Consider the following 21,919-nt stretch of genomic DNA (forward strand, 5'->3'; position numbering starts at 1 on the left):
AATTAAAGGCAGGGTAGGTTATTAAAGTACGTTCGTTAAAGGAAAACGGCTTTTTGGCCTATGCAGGTTATATTATCGCTGTTAATCTAAATCCTGATATAATCTATAGAGAAATACTAAGCGACGTAAATCTTTAGTACTATAACGCCTAGCTTATACCCGCTCTCGAAAAGCATCTTATTTAATAACGACGGAGCTATTTATCTAATAAACCCGCTTAACCTCCTTAAGCCTGGTATATTTGTCCTAGTTAACGGCGTATATATTAAGGCCGGTACGACTTTCTGTCCGATCTTAGGCCATAATACCCGAGTATTATAAAGCATTATTAATAGCGCTAAAGGAGCTTCGAAGCTGAAGTTAATACTAAAGAAGGTGGCTATTATTAAAGATGTTTATCTAAGTATAGTCTTAGAGGCTTTACTATAAAAGGTTAGGATTTAGTCCAGGGTTACGATTACTCTCTATACTATGGGACTCTAAAGAGTAGCGAGATGTTATTAAAGATAAGTAAATGATATAACCTTACCTTCCTCGAATATAAGCCCCTTTCTTCGTACTTCTTTTGATCCCGTTTAGGCTCTAAAAGCTAGGGGGTAATTCCGATCTATATAAACTCTATCCAGCTAATTATAATACTAGTTTACTAACTAAGCCTATGTTTTTATCGCTTATAAGACCCTTTATATCCCCGCTTTAATATCGAGAATCTATAGCACCTTAAGAAAGGTTATCTTAGCTTAGCGGCGCTCCGCGCGCTAGTTAAAAACGCCCGAAATATACGGATTTCTAGAACTAAGCGGCGTAACAATAAGACTGACTATACCACCTACTAAACACGGGTTATATTACGCCGGGTGTTAGCGAGTAGCTCCCCTTACCCGTTTTAGCGCGTTTTATACCTATATTAAAGACTTTCCGAGCGGCTATAATAGCGATAAATAGGCTGTTTTCCTTAGGGATAAATATAATAGATGGACCTTCGTTATAACGATACCGTTTAAGATAGGAGATAAGCTATTCCGTGTTCCTTTTAGCTTTAATAGATAAGTTAAGAGGAAGTTCTAGCTCACGATTTATAAGCTACGCTCCGATAATACACCTAGCCTACTTCTTCTAAATAGGAAGACGCTATTCAGGTACTAGAGTAGAGCGGAGGGCATAGATCTAGAAGCGACGCCTCTATATACCTAAAAACTGAATAGCGGAATTAAGCGCCTTATAATGGTAATTACGGATAAAATAAACACTATATTTAATGATGCTAGGATCCTAGTAAAGGTATACCCGGAAACGATAAAAGTAATAGTATACCTATATAATATAAGCCCTTCGTAGCAGCTTAAGTAAAAATCCCTAGTCGAATTCCTATATAACTGGTTTAGATATAAGGCTCTAAGCCCGATTAAAGAGTATATTGCTAACTTACGACTAGATTAAAACAGCATTTCTATTTATAGCTACCGTATATATCCTTTAATACGTAATAAAGAGGTAAGGAGAGATAAAGGGAGATCTAAGATTAGCCCTAGGACTTATATCGGGTATCTTATGGGCTATATAGCTTATAATATCTACCGAATTTAGGTCTCGTACCTAGATAAAATAATGTCTACATATAATATATATAAGCGGCTGGTCACAGGTTAATCGCAGTAAGTAAGGCCGAATAATTGTATTAGCTAGAATTAAGGAAGAAAGAAGGAAAGTGTAAAAGGGGCGTAGGGTTTACTAGGTTTATACGAGTTACCCGTAAGGGCGTAGCGTGGCCTAAGCGTGGGAGCTTGTGCGCGGATTAACGGTTCCGGCTATAAGCCGGAACTATATTAAATAGGGTTAACCCATAATATTACCCCCCTCCCCCCCTCCTCGGCTCGGGTTAACCTTAGGCCGGCAGGCGTTCCTAAAACGGAAATAAGGGAGGGGTGCGCTAAGGTCTATTAGCTATAACCTTCTCCCTATATTTAATCCTTACGCTAGGGTCGCGTTAGGTTCGCCGCGACCTACTATATTCCTCGCCGGTTCTCGGTTCCCTCGGTATACCTGCCTAGGCTATTAAATAATAGCCCTATTATGCCTTCCTCTTTATTCGTAAACCGCGATATTAGACGATTCCGGGGGTTTCCACCGTTTTCTATACCTATAATCGTAGTATAAGCATAGATTTCCTAGGCTTATAACGTAGGTTCGTTTTTTCCTTTTATAAGTCTATAACGCCGTTTAGTTATACGTTTTCTTATTCCCTTTAAGCTATATACGGGCGAATATTATACTAACTCGCCGCGGGGCGGCTTATTTTTAGTGTTTTCTTAATCGTTATTCCTCCTAGCCGATTTCTTTCGCTCCGACTATTAATTAACCTCTCTTTTCGCGTTAAATTCGTCGATATAAATCCGCGATCCCTAGGGGATTACTGCTAGCGCGCGTACCGGCTAACTTTATAAGCGTAGATAGCTTCTCCTCGTCGTAGTAATCGTTATACCCGTAAAGGCAAATAGCACTCCGCCCCCCTTAACCACGAGGTCGCTACTCCTACTCCCCCGCCTCCTAGTAAGGTAGATAACCGGGCCGCCTTTATTAAGTCCGATACCGGTAAAGCCCTCGTTATAATAGCGAACGCGGGTAAACGCCCGAATAAAGATAATATAGGTAATACTTTGTTTATCCTAGTAGCGAGTATCCTGCTAACTCTCCGGTAATAACCCTCGCCTTCTCCCTCTAAGCGCTAGCGAGGACCCTAATACCCTCCCGGCTATCCTAAAGCGGTTATATACTATCCTTATATAAACCGAATTACTAATAAAAAATTTAATTAGAAATACTATAACTAGTTAGGCCTAGGCGCTACTCGGCGTAAAACTAAATATTATAAGTATTCGGTTAGAATATATAGTTACCGCCTAGTAAGTACTATACGACCTCGCTTCTAGTTCTTTATACTAATTCTTCGCCCTATAGCTACCCCCCGGTACTATAAAGTTTATCGCCCCTATAATTATAGCCGGACGGGTATATAAGGTATCGCCTAATAATACGGATATAAGTAGTTTCCTCCTCCTTTTTTATATTCTAAGCTAACTCGCGCGTAGCTTTAGGACGCCTAGATTATAGCACGCAGCGACTATTACGCCGCTATCGGTAAAGACGACTCCGATAATTCCGCCGCCCCTACTACTAACTCTAACGGCGATAAGAAGGTCCGCCGCGAGCTCGCGGGTCTTTATCGTAAGGTTAAGAAGCAAACGCAGCTTCTTCGTAACGTCCTAGCTACGATCCGTGCTTAAAAAACTATAGATAAAGGCAGTAGCAGTAATAGTAATAAGGCTACTAACTAAGACTCGCCCTTAGGGTAACTTTAATAGGCCTAAAGGCCGGGGGGAGGGCTAGCGAATACCCTCCTAATAAATAATTAATATTAGCCGGTTTTTAAGAATATATCGCGGTTTCCTAGCGACCTTATGTCCCTTTTACGGTGTACTTATATAGTGGTCCGTTATTAATATCTACTAACCCGTATCGTTTTTCGAAGTCGTCTAGCGCGCGTGTTTCTTATACGGCGTCTAAGGGTTCCTAGGTAGGTTCCACGTAGCCAGTCTATCGCACTAAAACCTTATATCGGGTCCCGCGACCTCGCCGCTTATTCCTCGCGTATAGGACTTCTTTTACTTCCTATTTATTATCGTTATAAAGTATATCTTATATAGGTTCGGGTTAGGGGTCGTCCACGACTTATCCGGGCAAGGGGTTACGGCTAACTCGCTTTAGGATATTAACGTGGAACCACGGATAGATCCCCGAGGGGATATCTAACTCTACGATATAGGGGCTAATAACCTTTATAACCTTATACTTTTAATATAACTAGCCTAGTTTACGTAAAGGCCTCGGCGTCGTGTAGTTAGCTATATATAGCTAGGCTAAGTCTCCTACTTTAAACCGCTTAGTAGGAAGTCGCCGCCGGTTCACGGTCTCCTTATCTTATAATTATTTCGCGGCTATAAAGGCCTAGGCGAACTCCACGGCTTCTTATAGGCGGCTTAGTAGTTTATACGCCGCGAACTCCTTAGGATATAAGGGCACCTCTTCACGGACTTAGATTAGGTCCACGTAGAAGCCGTGTTCTAGGAAGAACGGGCTTAGCTAGGTTATAAAGCTCTTCCGGTTATTTAGCGATAACTACGCCGCTAGTAATAGGTAACCCTAGTCGTTTTACGTATAATAGATAAAAGCTTTAAGGTAGGCTTAGATATCTTAGTTTAGCCTTTTAGGGCCTTTATCGGTTTATAGGTAGTACGCCGTGCTAAGTCGCTATTCGGTCTATATAAGCTTATAGAAGTATCGCTAGAACCTGCTAGTCTAGTTTAAGCCGCGGTCGCTTATAATCGATAAAGGTATACCGTGGAATCGGAAATAATAGTATAAAAACCGTTCTACATAGGCTTCTGCCTTTATTAACTTTATTACTTTTAGCGTAATAGCCTTTATTAGCCTATCCGTAATAACCTATAAGTAATAGGCCTTCTCCTTCCTTATAAAAGGAAGATCGGTTATAAAGTCTATCGCGAGGTGGCTATAGATACGCTTAGGCACCGGTAATAGCTTTAGGAGTCCTCGCTTAGCGCTATACCACTAATTCCCTTAGTAATAGGGGTCGTAATTATATAGGAACTTACGGATATCCCTATTTATTCCGGGCTAGAAGAACCGCCGGGCCGCTATCGTTATAGTATTTTCTTAGCCCAGATATCCGCCGATAACTAAGTTATGGATCGCTTAGATAAGGCGCCCCCTTAGTAGCGAACTTATAGGGCCCGGCACCTATAGGCGTTCGCGGAACGTTAATAGCCCTTCGAGGTTCACGGAATATTCGGCTATTTATAGCTTAAGGTTTAGGGATAGGTTAAACCCGCGAGTATATAAGGTAACGGCGGTAAGCGCTCCTTAGTATTAGGCGTTATTAGGCATCGCTTTATCCTATAGTTATTAAAGGTTATCGTCGGCTTTAAAGACTTATCGAATAACCCCCCCTTTTTTAAGCACTTATCGAATAGCTAGCGACTTTACTAGGATAGCGGCGTTAGGTATTAGTTAAACGACCCTGCCTTATTCGTGTTCGTCTATTAAGTCTCGGGGGGTATCCTGCTCCTAGCAGGAGAGCGTATTAGCTACGTAGTTCTTAGTACCTTGCCGGTACTCTAGTATAAAGTTAAACTAGGCGAGTTCTCCTGCCTAGCGGCTTTATCGTTCCGTTAATACTCGTTTTATTATAAAGTACTTAAGGGCCTTATAATCCGATAAGATTATACAATATTCGTAGTTAGTTAGCTCCGCCTTCTAAGCGAGGACGTAGCTTATAATTACTAGTATCTCTTTATCGTGGATAGGGTAATTATACTCGGCGGGCGTGAGTTTATATAAGTAGTATATAACCACGCACCTATATCCTAGGCGGTCCACTTAGGTTAGGACTCTACCTAGCGCGTAGCCCGAATAATCGGTCTCTAGGATCGTATCACGATTAGGATCCTAGAGTTATAGAACAGGCTCTATCTAAAAGAGTCGTTTAAGCTCCTAAAAGGCCGTATCCTCTTCTAAGCCCCACCTAAAGAGTCGGTCCTTTTTTGTTAAGGCTATAAGCGGGGCGGAGATACTAGTAAAGTCGCGTATAAATATCCGGTAGTAATTAGCGAACCCTAGGAAACTCCGTACTCCCTTAACGGATAAGGGGGCTTCCTATTCTATAATAGCCTTTAGCTTATCCGGGTTATATAAAACTCCTTCGCCCGCTATTATAATAAACCCTAAATACTTTACGGACTTTACGCTAAATTTATACTTAGTAGGGTCTAGGTTAAGGCCGGCGTCCGCGAGTTTACGTAGGACTAGCCTTACCTTCGCTTCGTGTTCTTTATAAGAACCACTAGAGTAGATCAGGATATCGTTAATATACGCGGTTATAAAATCGTCTAGGAACTCTTAGAGGGTCTGGTTAATATAGCGCTAAAAGGTCGCGGGGGCGCCGCTAAGTCTAAAGGGGTATATAAGCTACTCGAAAAGACTAAACCTTATTCGAAACACGGTCTTATTTTCGTAACCAGGAGCTATACGGATCTTATAGAAGGCTACTACCACGTCTAGCTTAGTAAACCACTTAGCCTTAGCTAAGTTACGTAGGGTCTTAGTAATTAGGGGGAGGGGGTAGTAATCTCGCTCTATAATAGCGTTTAGTGCTTAGTAGTTATAATAGAAACGCAGGCCGCCCCCGGGTTTCCGTATAAATAGGACTAGGGCTACGGCGGCCGAACTACTAGCCCGAATAAATCCCTTATCCATTAAATCGTTAAAGGTCTTCCGGAGTACTAGTAGCTCTTCCCTGGATATACCGTAAAGGGGTCCCCACGGTAAGGTCGGTTTATCCCCGCTAAGACCTAGCTTTAGGTTAATCTTATAATCGACTCCTAGACGGTAAGGCGGTAATTAGTTAGCCTTATCGGGCACGAAAAGGTCGCCGAATTCTTATAAGATATTCGCGGGGATATAGTCGCGGGGATCCATAGGTTCTTTCTTACGGAGAGCCTTATCGATATCTTATATACTAACGGCGCGGATAAAGGCGTTAAATTTATCCCTCTTTTTGCCTTTTAGTCCTTTTCTTATTTATCGTACCGTGGCTATAAACACGGACCCCGAGACTAATCTTACCTCGCGGATAGCTTACACGTTAGCCGGTTCCTCTTCTCCTACTAATCGCAGGTTAATATCGGCGACTCCGTGGTATAATCTACGGTTCTTCGCGTAGTATATAACGTCGTTATATTCTATCTATAGTTTCCCTAGGAACATATCCTAGTCTAGTCCTTCCACTATATAGGTAAATACTCGGTATATATAGCCGCTAATCTCGAGTTTAAACACGGCGATTCCGGCGTTATTAGCTAGCTTAAACGTATCCGAGAATTCTTTTAGTAGTCGTTTCCTTTTATCGACTAATAGTAACTAGAGTCTTTAGGTAAAACGTTTATTTATAGTAGTATAGCAGTTATAACCCGTATTTATAAGAGTATATATATATCTTCTATTTACTCGCGTTAATATTAGAGCTAAGTCGCCGCTAGCTAGGTGTTTAAACGCTTCCTACTCCTGCCGTAAGGCGGCTATCGGCTTTAACGCCCGCTTTCGCGTTAGAGCTACTCTTTTTCTAACTCTTTATTATCCGAATTATCCGAACTCGTAACGATATCGCTATCCTTAGCCTGCACCTTCGCTACGCGGGCGCCCTTAGCCTTTAAGCCTTTAAGCCGGTTCTTATAGTTTATACGGATATATCCCTTCTTCCTATATTCCTAGCACTCTCGGTTATTATAAGGTCGGTCCGTAGTCGTATCGGGCCGGACCTAATTAATCCCGCCTATCATAACGTCTCTATTAGCGTCGGTCTCTCGGCTCCGGGCTCGGTTTAGTATATAGGTGTTCCGACTAGTTAGGCGTAGACCCTCTAGCTTCTAGGCGATACTCTAGACCTTAATAACCTAGCTCGTATAGTTATAGGGTAACTTCGCGGTAACTAAGGCGCTATATAGCTTCTGGCTTAGGGCTCCCTTTAGGAAGGTGATCTTCGCCGAGTTAGCCTACTCGCTACTACCTGCTTAGGCGATCTGTTTCTCGAATTTCGGTAGGAACTATAAAAAGGTTTATTCCTCGCGTTATCTAAGGGAATATAGTGCGAAGGCCGCGTAAGGTTATTGGTTCTAGTCCTTATATATACGGTCTAGGTAGGTAAGGAACGATTATAGGTCGCGGGTACCTCCCGGCCCCCCCGCGGCGTAAAAGGCTAATACCACTTACTATATACGCCCTTCTAGGTATAAGTTAATATAATACTATATTTCTGCTTAGTTATTAAATAAGTGTTCGTCTAGCTAGAGCTTATCGCATATCTGCTATAACTAGGTAGTATACTCCGTTCGCCTTTTACTAAACTTCGCGGGGTATAGTAGACGTTTAGTACGTAATAGATATAGTTCCTAGGGGACTTCGATTTAGGGTGGAGCAGAGGTCGCCGGGGTAGGAGGGCCTGCCACCGATTCTATAGGAGTATTTATAGGGGCCCCCTCCGAGGGGGCGCGAGGTTAAGGGTAGGTTACTATAGGGCCTAGGCGTTCGCGAGGCTATTCGTAAATCGTTAAAGCAGCTCTTATTATTAAGCTATCTATTCCTATAAGGGGCTAAGCATCGTATTAATAGCTTCGGTGATCCTTCTATCCGTCCACTTAGCCAGCTCGGCGGGGTTTATAGGACCGCCGCTACCTAACGGCGCGTTCGTATCTGGCTCTATACTAACGCAGCGCGTAGGGTTCGCTAAATTCTAGCTATATAAGCGGCTAGTCACAGGTTAATCGCACTAAGTAAGGCCGAATAATTATATTAGCTAGAATTAAGGAAGAAAGAAGGAAAGTGTAAAAGGGGCGTAGGATTTACTAGGTTTATACGAGTTACCCGTAAGGGCGCGGCGTGGCCCGAGCATAGGTGCTCGTGCGCGGATTAGCGGTTCCGGCTATAAGCCGGAACTATATCAAATGGGGTCAACCCATAACAATATAAGTTTTAATAAGCAGATCTTTAACTAGAACGCGACGGAAAGCTAAGAGGTGCTGTCTATAAAGGAGACTTCTAAGTGGATAGTGTACATCCATAATAAGATAATCACAGAGCCGTCAGTATATAATCGGACTAATAGTCGCGCACGGACTACCGATCTAAATATATCTTATTACGTATAGTAAGGGATATAGTTTAATATCTTAAGTTAAAGTCTTAGTTTAAAGTTAGTGCTTAGTTAACGAATATACTACGACTACGCTACTATTCTAAGCTATTAAGCCTTTTCTATTATATCTTTTCCTTAACTAAAGTCTACAGACTTCCCTTTTTTTATAATTCTTTAACTTCTATACCTTTAAGGTAGTAAGGCCGAAGATACTACCGAGAAGGACTCGCGGAATACGCGTGCCTCTATGGGGAGCTAGTAAACTGGATACCGCGCAGGAGGCGCCCATTATGCCTAAACTAATAATAACGGTGCCAGAGTAGAAACTGGATTAAAATAAGGACTTAATAGATACGCTGGTTATGCTCGGTCTCAAAAATACTAGTTTGTAGGTCGATTAGCGATCTATTACCGGCCCCTTAATATTAATATAAGAAGCGTTAATTACGATATTCTCGTAATACCTTTAATAATAAAGTGAAATTAATTACGTGATTATAAAGAAACTCGCCGAATAACTAAAGCCCAGGCGCGATTATAAAAACTGCTAGTATATAATTATAAGCCAGTTAAAGAGCTATCTATAGTTATAAAAATAGACGATTAGCTAATAGCGATTAAGGGCAGGAACTAGTTCAGGCCTAGTACCCTAGTACGATAGTAGATCGAATAGCCTTTAACGAAGCTTATATCAATCTTCTAAACGTCCTAGAGGCACTATATAAGGAAATTTAGTAAGCCGAACCAGATTAACTTTATAGCGTTTATTTAGTAAGAGTATCTATCCCGAGATATATAACGGTATTACTATTATTAAAAACTTTATAACCTACGAGTAACTAGTAATATAACGGTAATAAAGCTATTTAAATAGCAGGATAACCTATCAAGGTTACTAGGCTAGGAGATAAGCGGAAGCGAAGAGCGTGTCTATAATTATTTTAGTCGGCTACCCCTATATATTAAGAATAAAATACGAGAATGAAAAACTAAGCTAGATAAGGCTATAACGCTAGCTTAAAAGGCATAACTACTTTAGGATACGAGTTCAATTAAGAAGGCAAGTAGTAAGTGATCAGATACTGTCACTGATTCGAGATAATCCAGGATATATTAGTTATCGTAGATAACTTTCGTATATATTAGGAATATAGTAACTAGCTTAGAAGAGAAGAAAGAGAGGAAGAGAGAGAGAGAAGAAGCAGATATATGTAGACGAAGGAATAAAGAAGAGAAGGATACTGTATTACGCAGTAGACTTAATATAAGCTTTCTGCATTACGCAGTAGACTTAATATAAGCTTTCTACTTTACGCAATAGTTTACTATTACGTAGTAGACCGTGTTGCGTTACGCAATAGACTCTTATCTTCTCTTCTCGTATTTTATATTACTAACCTTATATATTAATAATCAAGCCATAAATGCTTTATTAATATTATTAATATGTATAGGTTAGTATAAAGATATATATATCTTTATGCTTCTTATTCTTCTGCCTATAATTATATAATAGTTATTAATAGCAGATATTAACACCCCCTCGTAAGCTAGACAATCTAGCTTAGATAGCATTTATTACTAAATTAATAGCTGCTGAAAAGGGTATTAAGGCTCTTTATTTCGACTTTCTTTCTTTTATACAAAAAATAAGTCTACAGCATTTTATGCATACTATAGGGGAAAAAAGTATTTAAAAACTCCTTTTTTGATTTAAGAAAATCTCCTTAAAAGGCAGATAATTCTTTAACTTAGGCAAAAACCCTTATAATAGGGAGAAAATACCCTAAGTATAATAGTAGGAAAACTCATAGGGTAACCCTATATAGGTAAAAAACCTACTTCCGAGGTAGATCTCTTATAATCTAAGCAAGAGATCCTAAAACTTTTAAGATAGGCAAAAAGTTTAAAAATCCTTATACCTAGGTAAAAACCCTATAATTTAGGTAAAAACCTTCTAGGTTAGAATGTGGGAAAAACCATATAGTGAAAAACCCACTAAGCCTTTTATAATAGGCAAAAGGTTAAAAATCCATATAGTGAGAAAACCTAGAAAGGTAAAAAACCCACTACCCCCCTGACTAGCCTTTTTGATCTAATGATATAAGTCATTAATAAAAGCTTGTAATAATATTTATATACCAGTTATAGTCTTATGTTATATAGTTAACAGCCCTGGTTATAATAATAATACCCACTTAAATATACGGTTATTTTATTCTTATTATAGTGTAAATACTAACAGCGATTCTATTATCGGTTAATATCTTTATGATTTTCAGGGATGTTAAGTGAATTTGTTAGCCCCCTCGTGAGCTAGATAATAGAGGGTTGATTGGCTTTTCTATACCCGAATCTAAAATAAGATCTCTTAAGTATAGATATTAAGAACTCTTAGGCAGTAACCGAATATATATATACATCTTATACAGACTATATCAGGATAGGATTTTGACTTAGCCCTCTTTTAAAGCCATAAAATAGTCTTTTAACGGGTTACTTTAATACCTAGGATATAGATACCGTATAGACTGATATTAGTCTATTTTGCAGTACTAGGTAAAGTAAGGCACCTATTTCCTGGTAATATATTTTATATCGGCCTTATATACTTCTTTTTATAAAAGGAAATAAAGTATTCTTTGAGTAGTAATAGGGGTATATGCGGTTAAAGACTTAAGTTATATACTACTATAACTTTTAGGTAGTATAGGCTTATAGCTTCCTTTCGGAATTAATAGTAGTTTAATAGCCTGAATTGGTCTTTTGAAACTCCCTATAGATAGGGATAGAACCTTTAATAAGTATATAACTGTCTTTGTATAGCAGGACTTATAATGCTTTAGGCAGCTTTACTTTAGGTAATATTATATTCCCTAGAATATTAGGAATTCTATTAGGAATTAATGCCAGTGATATAGGCTTTTATAGGCCGAATAATGCCTTGTCTTTTAGCCTGTATTAACGGCTTTAAGCCTTATAATAGTCATAAAGACTATTAGGCTATATAGATAACTTAATATCCATTTTAGTATATATATACTATATAGATTATATTAGCCACTTTGTATATGCTCGCTGTTTAAGTTTGTAGTGGATCGTAGCTATATAGTATCTAACCGAGATAAACGCCGAGAATATAGGTTAACCTATAGCTATATGTTTTATAGGTGATTAATTATAGTTTTACTGCACTTAAGTGCTCGTTTTCAAAACCATATATAACCCACCGGGCCTTATATTGGCTTTCCGGTATAAACTCATTTAATATATCTTTTAGACCTACCACCCCCCTTTAAGTGAATAGGCAGCGTTTTGTCCTCTTTAAGAGATAGTATATATAATATACGTGGTATTCCAGGTTTTTCTTCGAATCTTAGCTTCTATAGCCTCTATCCTTTACAATTTATTCGGGCTTTTATAGGCTTTGCTTTAGATAGCTGGTTCGTATATAATTTATAGTAAAGAGTAAATACTCTATAACAAACTGCTAAAGACTTCATTAAAGGGTACCTTCTGATTAATATAGTAAGGCCTTACTTTTAGATTGTAATATGATCTTTAGGACTCAGAGATAAAGTCCTTATAGCTTCCCCTTTTATAGAAAGGTAGAAGCACCACTTCCAGATTAACTAGAGGGACTCTGGAATTTAGAAATGCGTTTTTACCTCTTACACTTATAGATATATAGAGGATTTCTAACGATCCTATTAATATAGCGGGTCTTTTTATAGGAGACTAAGTCTCGGTTAGAGCCCTGATGCCGCTATAGGTTGTAGCCCTTTAAATAACTTTTAGTGTTATTATTATTTGTCTTCTTCGGATAGAGGAATTTTCTTTTATAGGATTGCTTTTAAGGGGAAGTCATAGTCTGTTATTCTTAATTTTACAATAATTAAAGGGCCTGACTGGGGAGCCTAGACAGATTGATATCCGGGCTACAAAATGAGGCGAAATGAGGCGTTAAGTAGATACATGAAAACAATCCTGAAAGCCGTATGTACCCATACCTACTTTGTACGTATGTACCATATTATAAGTTCGGTGCCCAAAAAAACCATTAGAACACAGAACTCTGAAGGGCGCGTGTACTTCGTACAGGCAATTAGAGCTCTATGGCCCCAGACTTATAACAGTAAGACCACCTATGTCTTTATGAATAAACGTACCTAAAAGTGGTGTGTCCAGGTACTTATAATGGTCTACGTACGTTGCTACTCAGACAGTACATGTAAATTGGTTATGGTACTTAGAGCTTTCGTGTTACAGCCACGAATCCACTCTCAGCCTCATTTTGTAGCCCGGATATCAATCTGTCTAGGCTCCCCAGTCAGGCCCTAATTAAATCAGACTCCTTACACTGCTTTAAAGACTTTCAGTTATTTATATAATAAAATATAAACCGATTATTATATATATACGCTTTTAAGGTCGTTATTATTTCTTATAGAAACCGAAGTCCGGATAGTTATATAAGCCTATTTATAAACCACGTAAGAATCGTAGTTCTGATTTTCTAAGATTAAGGTCCGTATAATATTATACATTATAGACTAATAAGAAATATCAGGCTTCTTAATTCAAAAGGCATCTTATAGTCCTACAATTAAATTAAGAGGATAAGCTTAATAGCCTTTACCCTAAAGGTATTTTTTAAACCTGTATAGAAAGCTAGGTCCTAACCTTTATAACTATACTAACCATAGCTTATAACTTAAGCTATATGGTTTATGCGTATAAGGGACTTTTATAGGTAGAACGTCTATAATAAGACGTCTTAGTGAAGAGAGTCCTTCGCTGCCCCGAATTGCTTTTAAGCGATACAGTTCTTATATTTTTAACCCTTTCTTTATATATAATTAATCCTTTAGCGAAGAAGAGTATTTTAAGTAAACTGCTAAGGCCTTAGGTTAAATAACCTAACCTTTTATGCTTTAGGAACATAAATTCTTTAAATAAAAGCTTTTCTTTGCTTTATTATTGCTGTTTTCTACCCGGTCTATTATTGGATATATATGTCCTAGACCTTTTTCTATAAGGTAGAATAAGATCTATTTATAGATATATAAATCCTGGATCTTTAATGCGTTCTTGGCTTTGTTCCTTTTAAGATATAGAATTCTTCGACTTTTAACTTAGATAGTTATCAGATTTAATAAACCGTTAGAGGTATAAATATAGTATATATCTAAAGAGTTATATAATAATAATATTATTATTAAGTGTTTTATTCGTTATAAACAGTAGGAAGACTTCTTAGCTATAGAAAGGATTATATCTAAGTTATCCTTTAAAAAGACTATGTTCTTAGTTTCTTAAGGCTATATACTCTTTATAGATATTTTGATACTATAAGCCTACTACCCGCTTATGCTATTAATAGGATATAATAGATATAAATAATGCCTTTTTAGATAGAAGTAAAGTAACTTTACTATTAAAGCAGTAACTCTGTTTGATGATATAAGGCTACGAAGATAATACTTCGCATTATTTAATTCATTAACTGATTTTATAACCAGTTTATTATGAATAATAGAAGGTTTTACCTCTTCTATTTCTTCCGTAATATCCATAGCCTTTTTAGGTAGGTATAATAAATAGGATAAATATCCTAATATTAGGATGACTGGTAATATTACCAGGATTATCTAAACGTATAGTCTTTAAGACAGTAAAGTCATATTATATTCCGAATTTATAGAGATAAGATTTATAATCTTTTTATCTCCTTTAGATATTAAATTCCTTATTAGATAAAGATATAGACCCTTATTTTTCTTTTTTAAGTAAGAGGTAAATATAAAGTCTTTATTACCTCTTTTCTTTATTAAGAAACATAGGAGCGAGGCTTAAAGCCTTAATACTCCTTTAAAGGACTTGTCTTTTAAACTGTTTATAACTTAACCCCCCTTAACCTAATAGGTATTAGGATATTATTTAGGATATATAATAAAGCAGAGGTATCTTACTTTTAAAGCAGTTATTATTATATTCTTTGTCTTTTTATATCTTTTCTTTTAAAGGATTCTTAAGAACTTATTTTAACTACTTCTTTTATTAAGAACTAAGGTGATAACCGTTAGCTACTTCTTCTTATTAAGAAGTATAGTAGTAACCGGACTTAGTTCCACTTATCGATTAAATCGATATATAAAGTCATAGACCTATTAAGAGTACTCGTAGTACTCTTAGAATAATATAATAAAGAGCTCGTGTAGTTACACGATTATTTCCTTTACCTTTATACAGAAAGATATCTAATTAAGAATAATTCGTAACTACTAGGTTTTATAAAGGAATATAAAAGTCTTAACCTTTATATTTCTCTTTTATAATAATAAAGTATAGTCTATGCTTAATATCTTTTAGAGGTTTAGTTATGTTTATAGCGTTAAGACTTTTACTATAAACGTAGATAATAATCTACTATAGTATAAAGACTCTTCTTTCCTTTCTTATGCTTTTATAATAAAGGAAATAACTTAAAGTAAATAGCTTAAAGTTATAGTTTCCTTAAAAGCTTTCTTTAATAAAGAGAAGTGTCTTAAATAATCTTTAATAACTATAAAAGTTTAAGATAAAAAATCTCTTTTATAACTTTATTATTCCTTATTATTTCCTAATAGATTTAGGAGAAGAAAGACCTCTTATATACTCTATGAATAAAGTAATAGATAGTGGATCTGGAACTAAAAACGGTTTATAAAACGGTTAATTATTATAGATAATATCTTAGTAAAGACTTCTACTTAATTATAGCTAAGTATTTAAACTATTTCTGTAAGCTATTTTATTAATCCATATAGGAAGATATAATATGAGTAGCGTAACGGTATACTTATAGCTCGTATTTACCCGTTTAATCCCTGGTCTTGTTTTTATTTCATCTCTTTTTCCTTATTTTATATCGGTTATTCGAATCGATTATTCGTATCGTTTATTAGCGGCTAAAGATAAAGGAAAAGGATAACCTCTATTGGCCGGGAATTCTAGTAAATAAGAGGAATTCTAGAAGAAATCCAGGGAAATCTAGGAAAGTTCCTAGAAAATTCCACGAAAAGGAATAAAGTCCTAACGGGTCCTAGGAAGACCTAGGAAGGGTAGAGTAGTCGTGGGAGGAGTCGGCGAGCCGCAGGAAGTCAGGAAGTCCTGAAAAAAGAGGCCGAGTCCTAGGAAGTTCTAGGAAAGCCAGCGAGTTCGAGGTAGTCCTAAACGGAGAGGCCGAGTCCTTAGAAGTTCTAGGAAAGCCAGCGGTAGTCCTAAACGGAGAGGCCGAGTCCTAGAAAGTTCTAGTAAAGCCGGGAGTTCTAAGAAGTCCTGAAAAAGAGAGGCCGAGTCCTAAGGTTTAAGGAAAGGGGGAAACGTCTTCGGTTCTTTCTTTAACCTTAGAATCGTTAAGTAGCTAGAAGAGTAGCTAGAAGAGTAGCTAGAAGAGTAGCTAGAAGAGTAGCTAGAAGAGTAGCTAGAAGAGTAGCTAGAAGAGTAGCTAGAAGAGTAGCTAGAAGAGTAGCTAGAAGTGTAGCTAGAAGAGTAGCTAGAAGAGTAGCTAGAAGAGTAGCTAGAAGAGTAGCTGGAAGAGTAGCTGGAAGAGTAGCTGGAATAGTAGCTAGGAGAGTAACTTAGCTAGAAAAGCAGGAAGCTTTCTAGGAAAAGAATCGTCTTCAAGAGGAGTTTCGAGACAGGATTATCGTTAAGAGGAGCGGAAGAAAGGGGGGCTTACCGGCCTTATAACCTATTAATGATTCGAGATAATCCAGGATATATTAGTTATCGTAGATAACTTTCGTATATATTAGGAATATAGTAACTAGCTTAGAAAAGAAGAAAGAGAGGAAGAGAGAGAGAGAAGAAGCAGATATATATAGACGAAGGAATAAAGAAGAGAAGGATACTGTATTACGCAGTAGACTTAATATAAACTTTCTACTTTACGCAATAGTTTACTATTACGTAGTAGACCGCGTTGCGTTATGTAATAGACTCTTATCTTCTCTTCTCGTATTTTATATTACTAACCTTATATATTAATAATCAAGCTATAAATACTTTATTAATATTATTAATACATATAGGTTAGTATAAAGATATATATATCTTTATGCTTCTTATTCTTCTGCCTATAACTATATAATAGTTATTAATAGCAGATATTAACAGATACTAGTTATAAGAGGACTCTGGTAAACTTCTAGTATTCGGATAGCCGCTTTAGTCGGGGGGCACTCCGGTAATAAGTCAGCGTATACCCGCCGACCCTGGTAAGACGACGGACTCCTTAAAGGGGGCGCCCCTAACGAGCTAGAAGGCCTCGGGCTTAGCCCTATAGCCTTTATAAGTATAGAGTATATGCATATTTACTAGTAACTACTATAATAATAGTAAAAAGGGCTATTATTCTAAGGACTACTATAATAATAAAGAATAGCAGATAACCAATGATAGGGTAATAAAGAGTCCCGCCTGCGTTAGTAATATACACGCTATATATAGTAACACCGAAAATAATATTCGGGTTAAGGAACGCTATTTATCGGGAAATGGGTCGGTATAGACGGGGGGGGCTAAACCTATACCCGATAACCGGCTAGCGATCGCTATGGGCGAGGTAGCGAGATTCATAGCGATAATAATCCGTTTTAGGTAGGAGATCCAGTTTAGCGTGGATTTAGATACCTATATATAACTAGATATTATTAGTCTGGCGTTAGTAGAATACCTAGGGGGGTCAAAACCGCTCTTAGAGGTTAAGACAGTAAAGATTAAGGCTTTAATAGTAGCCTAGTAAGGGTCCGCGGAGCATAGGGCTTAGCCTTTTATCTACTAGATATAGAAGCACGCCCACGCCTATTAAAGAGGGTCTTCCTATATACTAATCGACCTAAGGGTACTGGATAATTATTACTTTTAAACGATTCCATAAGTTAAGAGGGTATTATGGCAATACCGTTTACTAAATATTTATTTATAGGCCGATTGCTATTATAGACCCCGAGTTAGAAGCGTACCGGGTTATTAAAAAGCGAGCGAGGGTGTATATAACATATATCGCTATCACTACTGTTATTATACTGGGTATACTGGATATAACTATTCCGTCCATAAATAACGGTGAGGTGATATACGGGCTAATCGTCGAACTACTATTAGAAACCGCCGATTACTAGGATATGTTTTTAGACTAGGTAGCGAAAGAGCCGCCCTTGTTAAAGGACGCCGAATATATAAGTAACTTATAAGATAGGAAGGGACCCCTATTCGGGCCGTTATATCTCTTATCTTAAGCCTAGCTAGAGGAGCTAAAGAAGTATATCGCTAAAGGGCTAGCGGGCGGTTATATCTAATTGTTAATAAGCCTGCTAGGCTTACCGGTATTATTCGTGCCTAAGAAGGATAGTAGCTTATAACTCTGCGTTGATTATTAAGAGTTAAACGCTATAATAATTAAGAATAGGTACCCTTTACTCTTAGTCGGCGAGCTATTGGATAGGCTCGCCGGAGCGAAGTACGTTTTAAAGCTGGATATCCGAGATACCTATTACCGGATCCAGATTAAGAAGGAGGACCGCTAAAAGATAGCGTTTAGTATAAGGTACGGCTATTACTAGTAGACGGTTATATTATTCAGGCTAATAAATACTATAGTCACCTTCTAGGTATATATTTATTATGTGCTTATTAGTTTACTAGGTATGTACTCTATCGCTTACCTTAACGATATTCTCTTCCATACTATCTTAGAAGAATAGTATATAAAGGACCTAAAAAAGGTTTTCGATTGGCTTTATAGAGCCTAGCTATATATAAAACTATTAAAGTACGAGTTTTACTAAGGTCGAGTAGACTTCTTAGGGTTTATAGTAACCCGCTAGGGTATCGCGATAAACCCGGAATATATATATGCGGTCGCTAAGTAGCTAACGCCTAAATCGTTCTATAATATCTAAGTTATCCTTAGTTTCACTAATTTCTATAGGAGGTTTATTAAGAGATACTCTGAAGTAATAACGCTATTAACTACGCTACTAAAAGGTAGTTAAGCGGGTAAGAAAAAAGGGCCCTTTAAGTTCCTGGATAGTATTAAGCGGCCGTTTAAGGTACTAAAGGTCGCCGTTAGCACGACGACTATTCTATACTATTAGAACCTGGTACTAGATATATGGGTCGAGATGGACGCCCCGAATAAGGCCGAATCCGGGATCCTAAGTTAGAAGTATAAGATAGGACAGCGACCGGTCGCCTACTTCTTCCGGAAGCTTTCTAAGACGGAGTAACGATAGGGTCTAGGATAATAGGAGCTATTAGCTATAATAAAGAGCCCTAAGTATTAGCGCTATTACCTAGAAGGTATAGGATTGGCGTTTATAATATTAACGGACTATTAGATGCTTAAGAGCATACTAACTGCACTAGTATAAGACCTTTATAGAAGGCTTATTAACTAGGTATATGGATTATCGTTATTCGACGTTAAGGTTTAATACCGCCTAGGTAAGATAAACCCGGTAAATGGCCTATTAAGATAGCCGAATTAGATAGTGAATAAAACGCTATACGATAATATTCTTTTTACCTTATCGTAAAGATTATAATTAGCTAGCGATCTCTAAATACGCGTTCGCTAATAGATCACGAGTATTCATTGTACCTTAATAAGTAACGCGGTAAAGATTATATACGTTTAAGCGGCTCGAGTAACACTACTCGAATATAGGCCTAGTCAGAGCCTTAACAAATTACATTACAAATCACATTACATTATATATAAGGTAATTTATAATGTAATTTTATAATATAAGGGGGAAAAAAGAATTACACTTTTTTAGTATCGTTTTTCTATATACTAAACGATATATTTTAGTTAAATTAGTATATACTCTGTATTCTAGAGGGGCTATTATATAATATATATATTCTATATAATATTAATTAAGATACTCTTATAACTACCTGCTTTTATACTAGGTACTATAAATACTTAATATAAGGTATAAACTTAGTAGGGCCACTAAAGTCACTATTAATATAAGCTATACTAATAAGAATAACTTAATAATAGCGGGCTATAGTATATATTCTAGGATACTATACTTTATTAAGTGTTTACTAATTTAGATAAACTATCTAAATAACTAAATACATAATAGTAATCTTATAATATAGATAATATAGTTATAAAGCATATAGATCTAGTTAATAAGCTAGAGCCTAAGTCTACTTTATATAACTACTTACTTTATTAAATAAAGCCTTATAAAATATTAAACTTATTATAAGACATAGAAAGTCCATAGACCTTAGTTAAGGAAAAGATATATCACGGGTATAATTCGTTAAAGCCAGGGATAGCCTGAATAGAAGGGAATAATATGTCTTAATAGTCACGAAGGGGATTAGATACGGTATAGTGTCCGGAGATAGGTGATCGAGTCGGCTCCGGGACTAGTATTATCCGGGCCGGTCTGGTATAGTATGATAAGGAGGATCACCGGCGGATAGATCGTGGTCCTAGGAATGCTTTCGGGGGGATTCTATAAGGTTCTCGGGGAAGAGGCTCTGGTTATCTATAAAAGGGATAGGTAAAGCTAAACTCCTAACTTAGAGGTTTAGCGAATAATTTAACTCTTAATTCGACCTATTAGTTTATATTACCTTTTTAATTATCTTATAACGTCTCTTTACTCTTTATATAAAAACCCCCTAATATATTATTCGCTTAACGGTTTTAACAGGTATAACGACTATTAAGAGTTATAAGTATAATTCACCTCTGCTAGTTAGCTAATAAATAACTATACCTCCTTATACACGCTTTAATACTATTCCCCCTAAGGACAGAGATTACGAATCGGTTTATAAGCATACGCGATCTCCTAGTCCTAGAAGCGATACCACCGCGCCTCTGCCTAGTAAATAGGAGACTAGTATCCCGTAAAGCCCTCTAAAGCTATAGCCAGAACCGTCTCTAGCACCCTAGCATAAGCCTCCTATAGCCCCTTAGCGCGAGATACCTATAGTTTAATCGTCTAACACTATAAAGCTATAACTTAATCTTTAGTCGGGTATACGTTATAATATTAAGGAACTAAAAAATTATCTTACGGATTAACTACTTCCCGAGGAGCTAGACTTCCTCCTAAGCTATTATAAGGAACGCAGGGAATAAGAGCGTAAATTAAAGCGTCTAGAAGCTATCCATCGTAATAAAGACCCGGACGCTACCTTACCCCTTTACTTAGTAAACTATTACCCTCCCCGAAATAATCGTGGCGATTTATTTAAGGTAAACCTCCCTACCCTAAAATAGGATAGTAAATCGTATAACCAGTTTAGGACCTTTATAGAAGAGATTCAGGAACGCTTTTACCTTAATCTAGCTAGTTTTATAATAGAGGCGAAGAAGGTCTACTTTACCGCTAATTACCTTAAAAGGAACACGAAGTCCTATTAGCGAGCTCACTAGAGGAGGACCTATAGTTCTTCGATAGAGGCGATATAGGCTAAGCTAAAGGCCTCCCTAACCGAGTAATTAGTCGATAATAAGACCCGCGAGTTATTGGTTACGGAATAGATCTTTTCGGAATAGACCTTTTAGTAACCTGGTTAGACCTACGATTAATTTCTCGATAAGTTAGATTCCTTATATAATAAGGTGTTTATCCCCCTTTTCGTAATAAGTGGCGTATATAATTTATTATATCTAAGCTAAATAAACCTCTACGTAATTAAATTATTACTAGAATTTTACCTAAGACCTTCTTGGAGCTAAACCTTACGGCTTGCTAGGCTAAGGTTATATTATCTTATAAGGGTAAACTATCCTATTAAAATCGCGGCTATTACTTATATACACCCTATGATCAGAGTTATAAAAGGAAGCGCGGAACTAGTAGTAAACCCTTATTACCCTAAGCCAGCGGCTCTTATAAAAGCTCGCCTACGCCCCTTACTACTATAACCGCGGCTATTACTACTACCCCTGCCTAATAGCGGGATAACCCTAGCGGAACCTCGGAATTCTTAGGCCCTCGGAAATATTACGAATACGGAGAAGAGGGCTATATTCGACCTTTTTACCCTTATCTACGGAATAAGCGGACTGGCTAAAGTTCTACCTTAGCTATTAACCCTGATTAGGAGGCCGTGGCTCCT

At 37.3% G+C, this 21,919-nt stretch overlaps 2 protein-coding genes across 2 annotated transcripts; both read left to right on the plus strand.

The window, feature by feature from the left end:
* Nucleotides 1–1,224: 1,224 nt before the first annotated feature.
* Nucleotides 1,225–3,284, plus strand: ACRALDRAFT_1071764 (uncharacterized protein; the record flags this gene model as incomplete). The annotated part of the gene is made up of 4 exons (XM_071017895.1): nucleotides 1,225–1,227; nucleotides 1,269–1,302; nucleotides 1,633–1,659; nucleotides 3,112–3,284. 4 exons carry the CDS (start codon nucleotides 1,225–1,227, stop codon nucleotides 3,282–3,284), a joined length of 237 nt encoding a protein of 78 aa, XP_070874265.1.
* Nucleotides 3,285–12,722: 9,438 nt separating this feature from the next.
* Nucleotides 12,723–21,230, plus strand: ACRALDRAFT_2020656 (uncharacterized protein; the record flags this gene model as incomplete). The annotated part of the gene is made up of 6 exons (XM_071020030.1): nucleotides 12,723–12,729; nucleotides 12,762–12,792; nucleotides 12,832–12,862; nucleotides 12,956–13,012; nucleotides 13,055–13,096; nucleotides 21,219–21,230. The coding sequence occupies 6 exons, from the start codon at nucleotides 12,723–12,725 to the stop codon at nucleotides 21,228–21,230; spliced, it is 180 nt and encodes a 59-aa protein (XP_070874266.1).
* Nucleotides 21,231–21,919: the final 689 nt, after the last annotated feature.

Source organism: Sodiomyces alcalophilus (assembly GCF_042370955.1).
Source record: "Sodiomyces alcalophilus JCM 7366 unplaced genomic scaffold ACRALscaffold_5, whole genome shotgun sequence".
NCBI lineage: Eukaryota > Fungi > Ascomycota > Sordariomycetes > Glomerellales > Plectosphaerellaceae > Sodiomyces > Sodiomyces alcalophilus.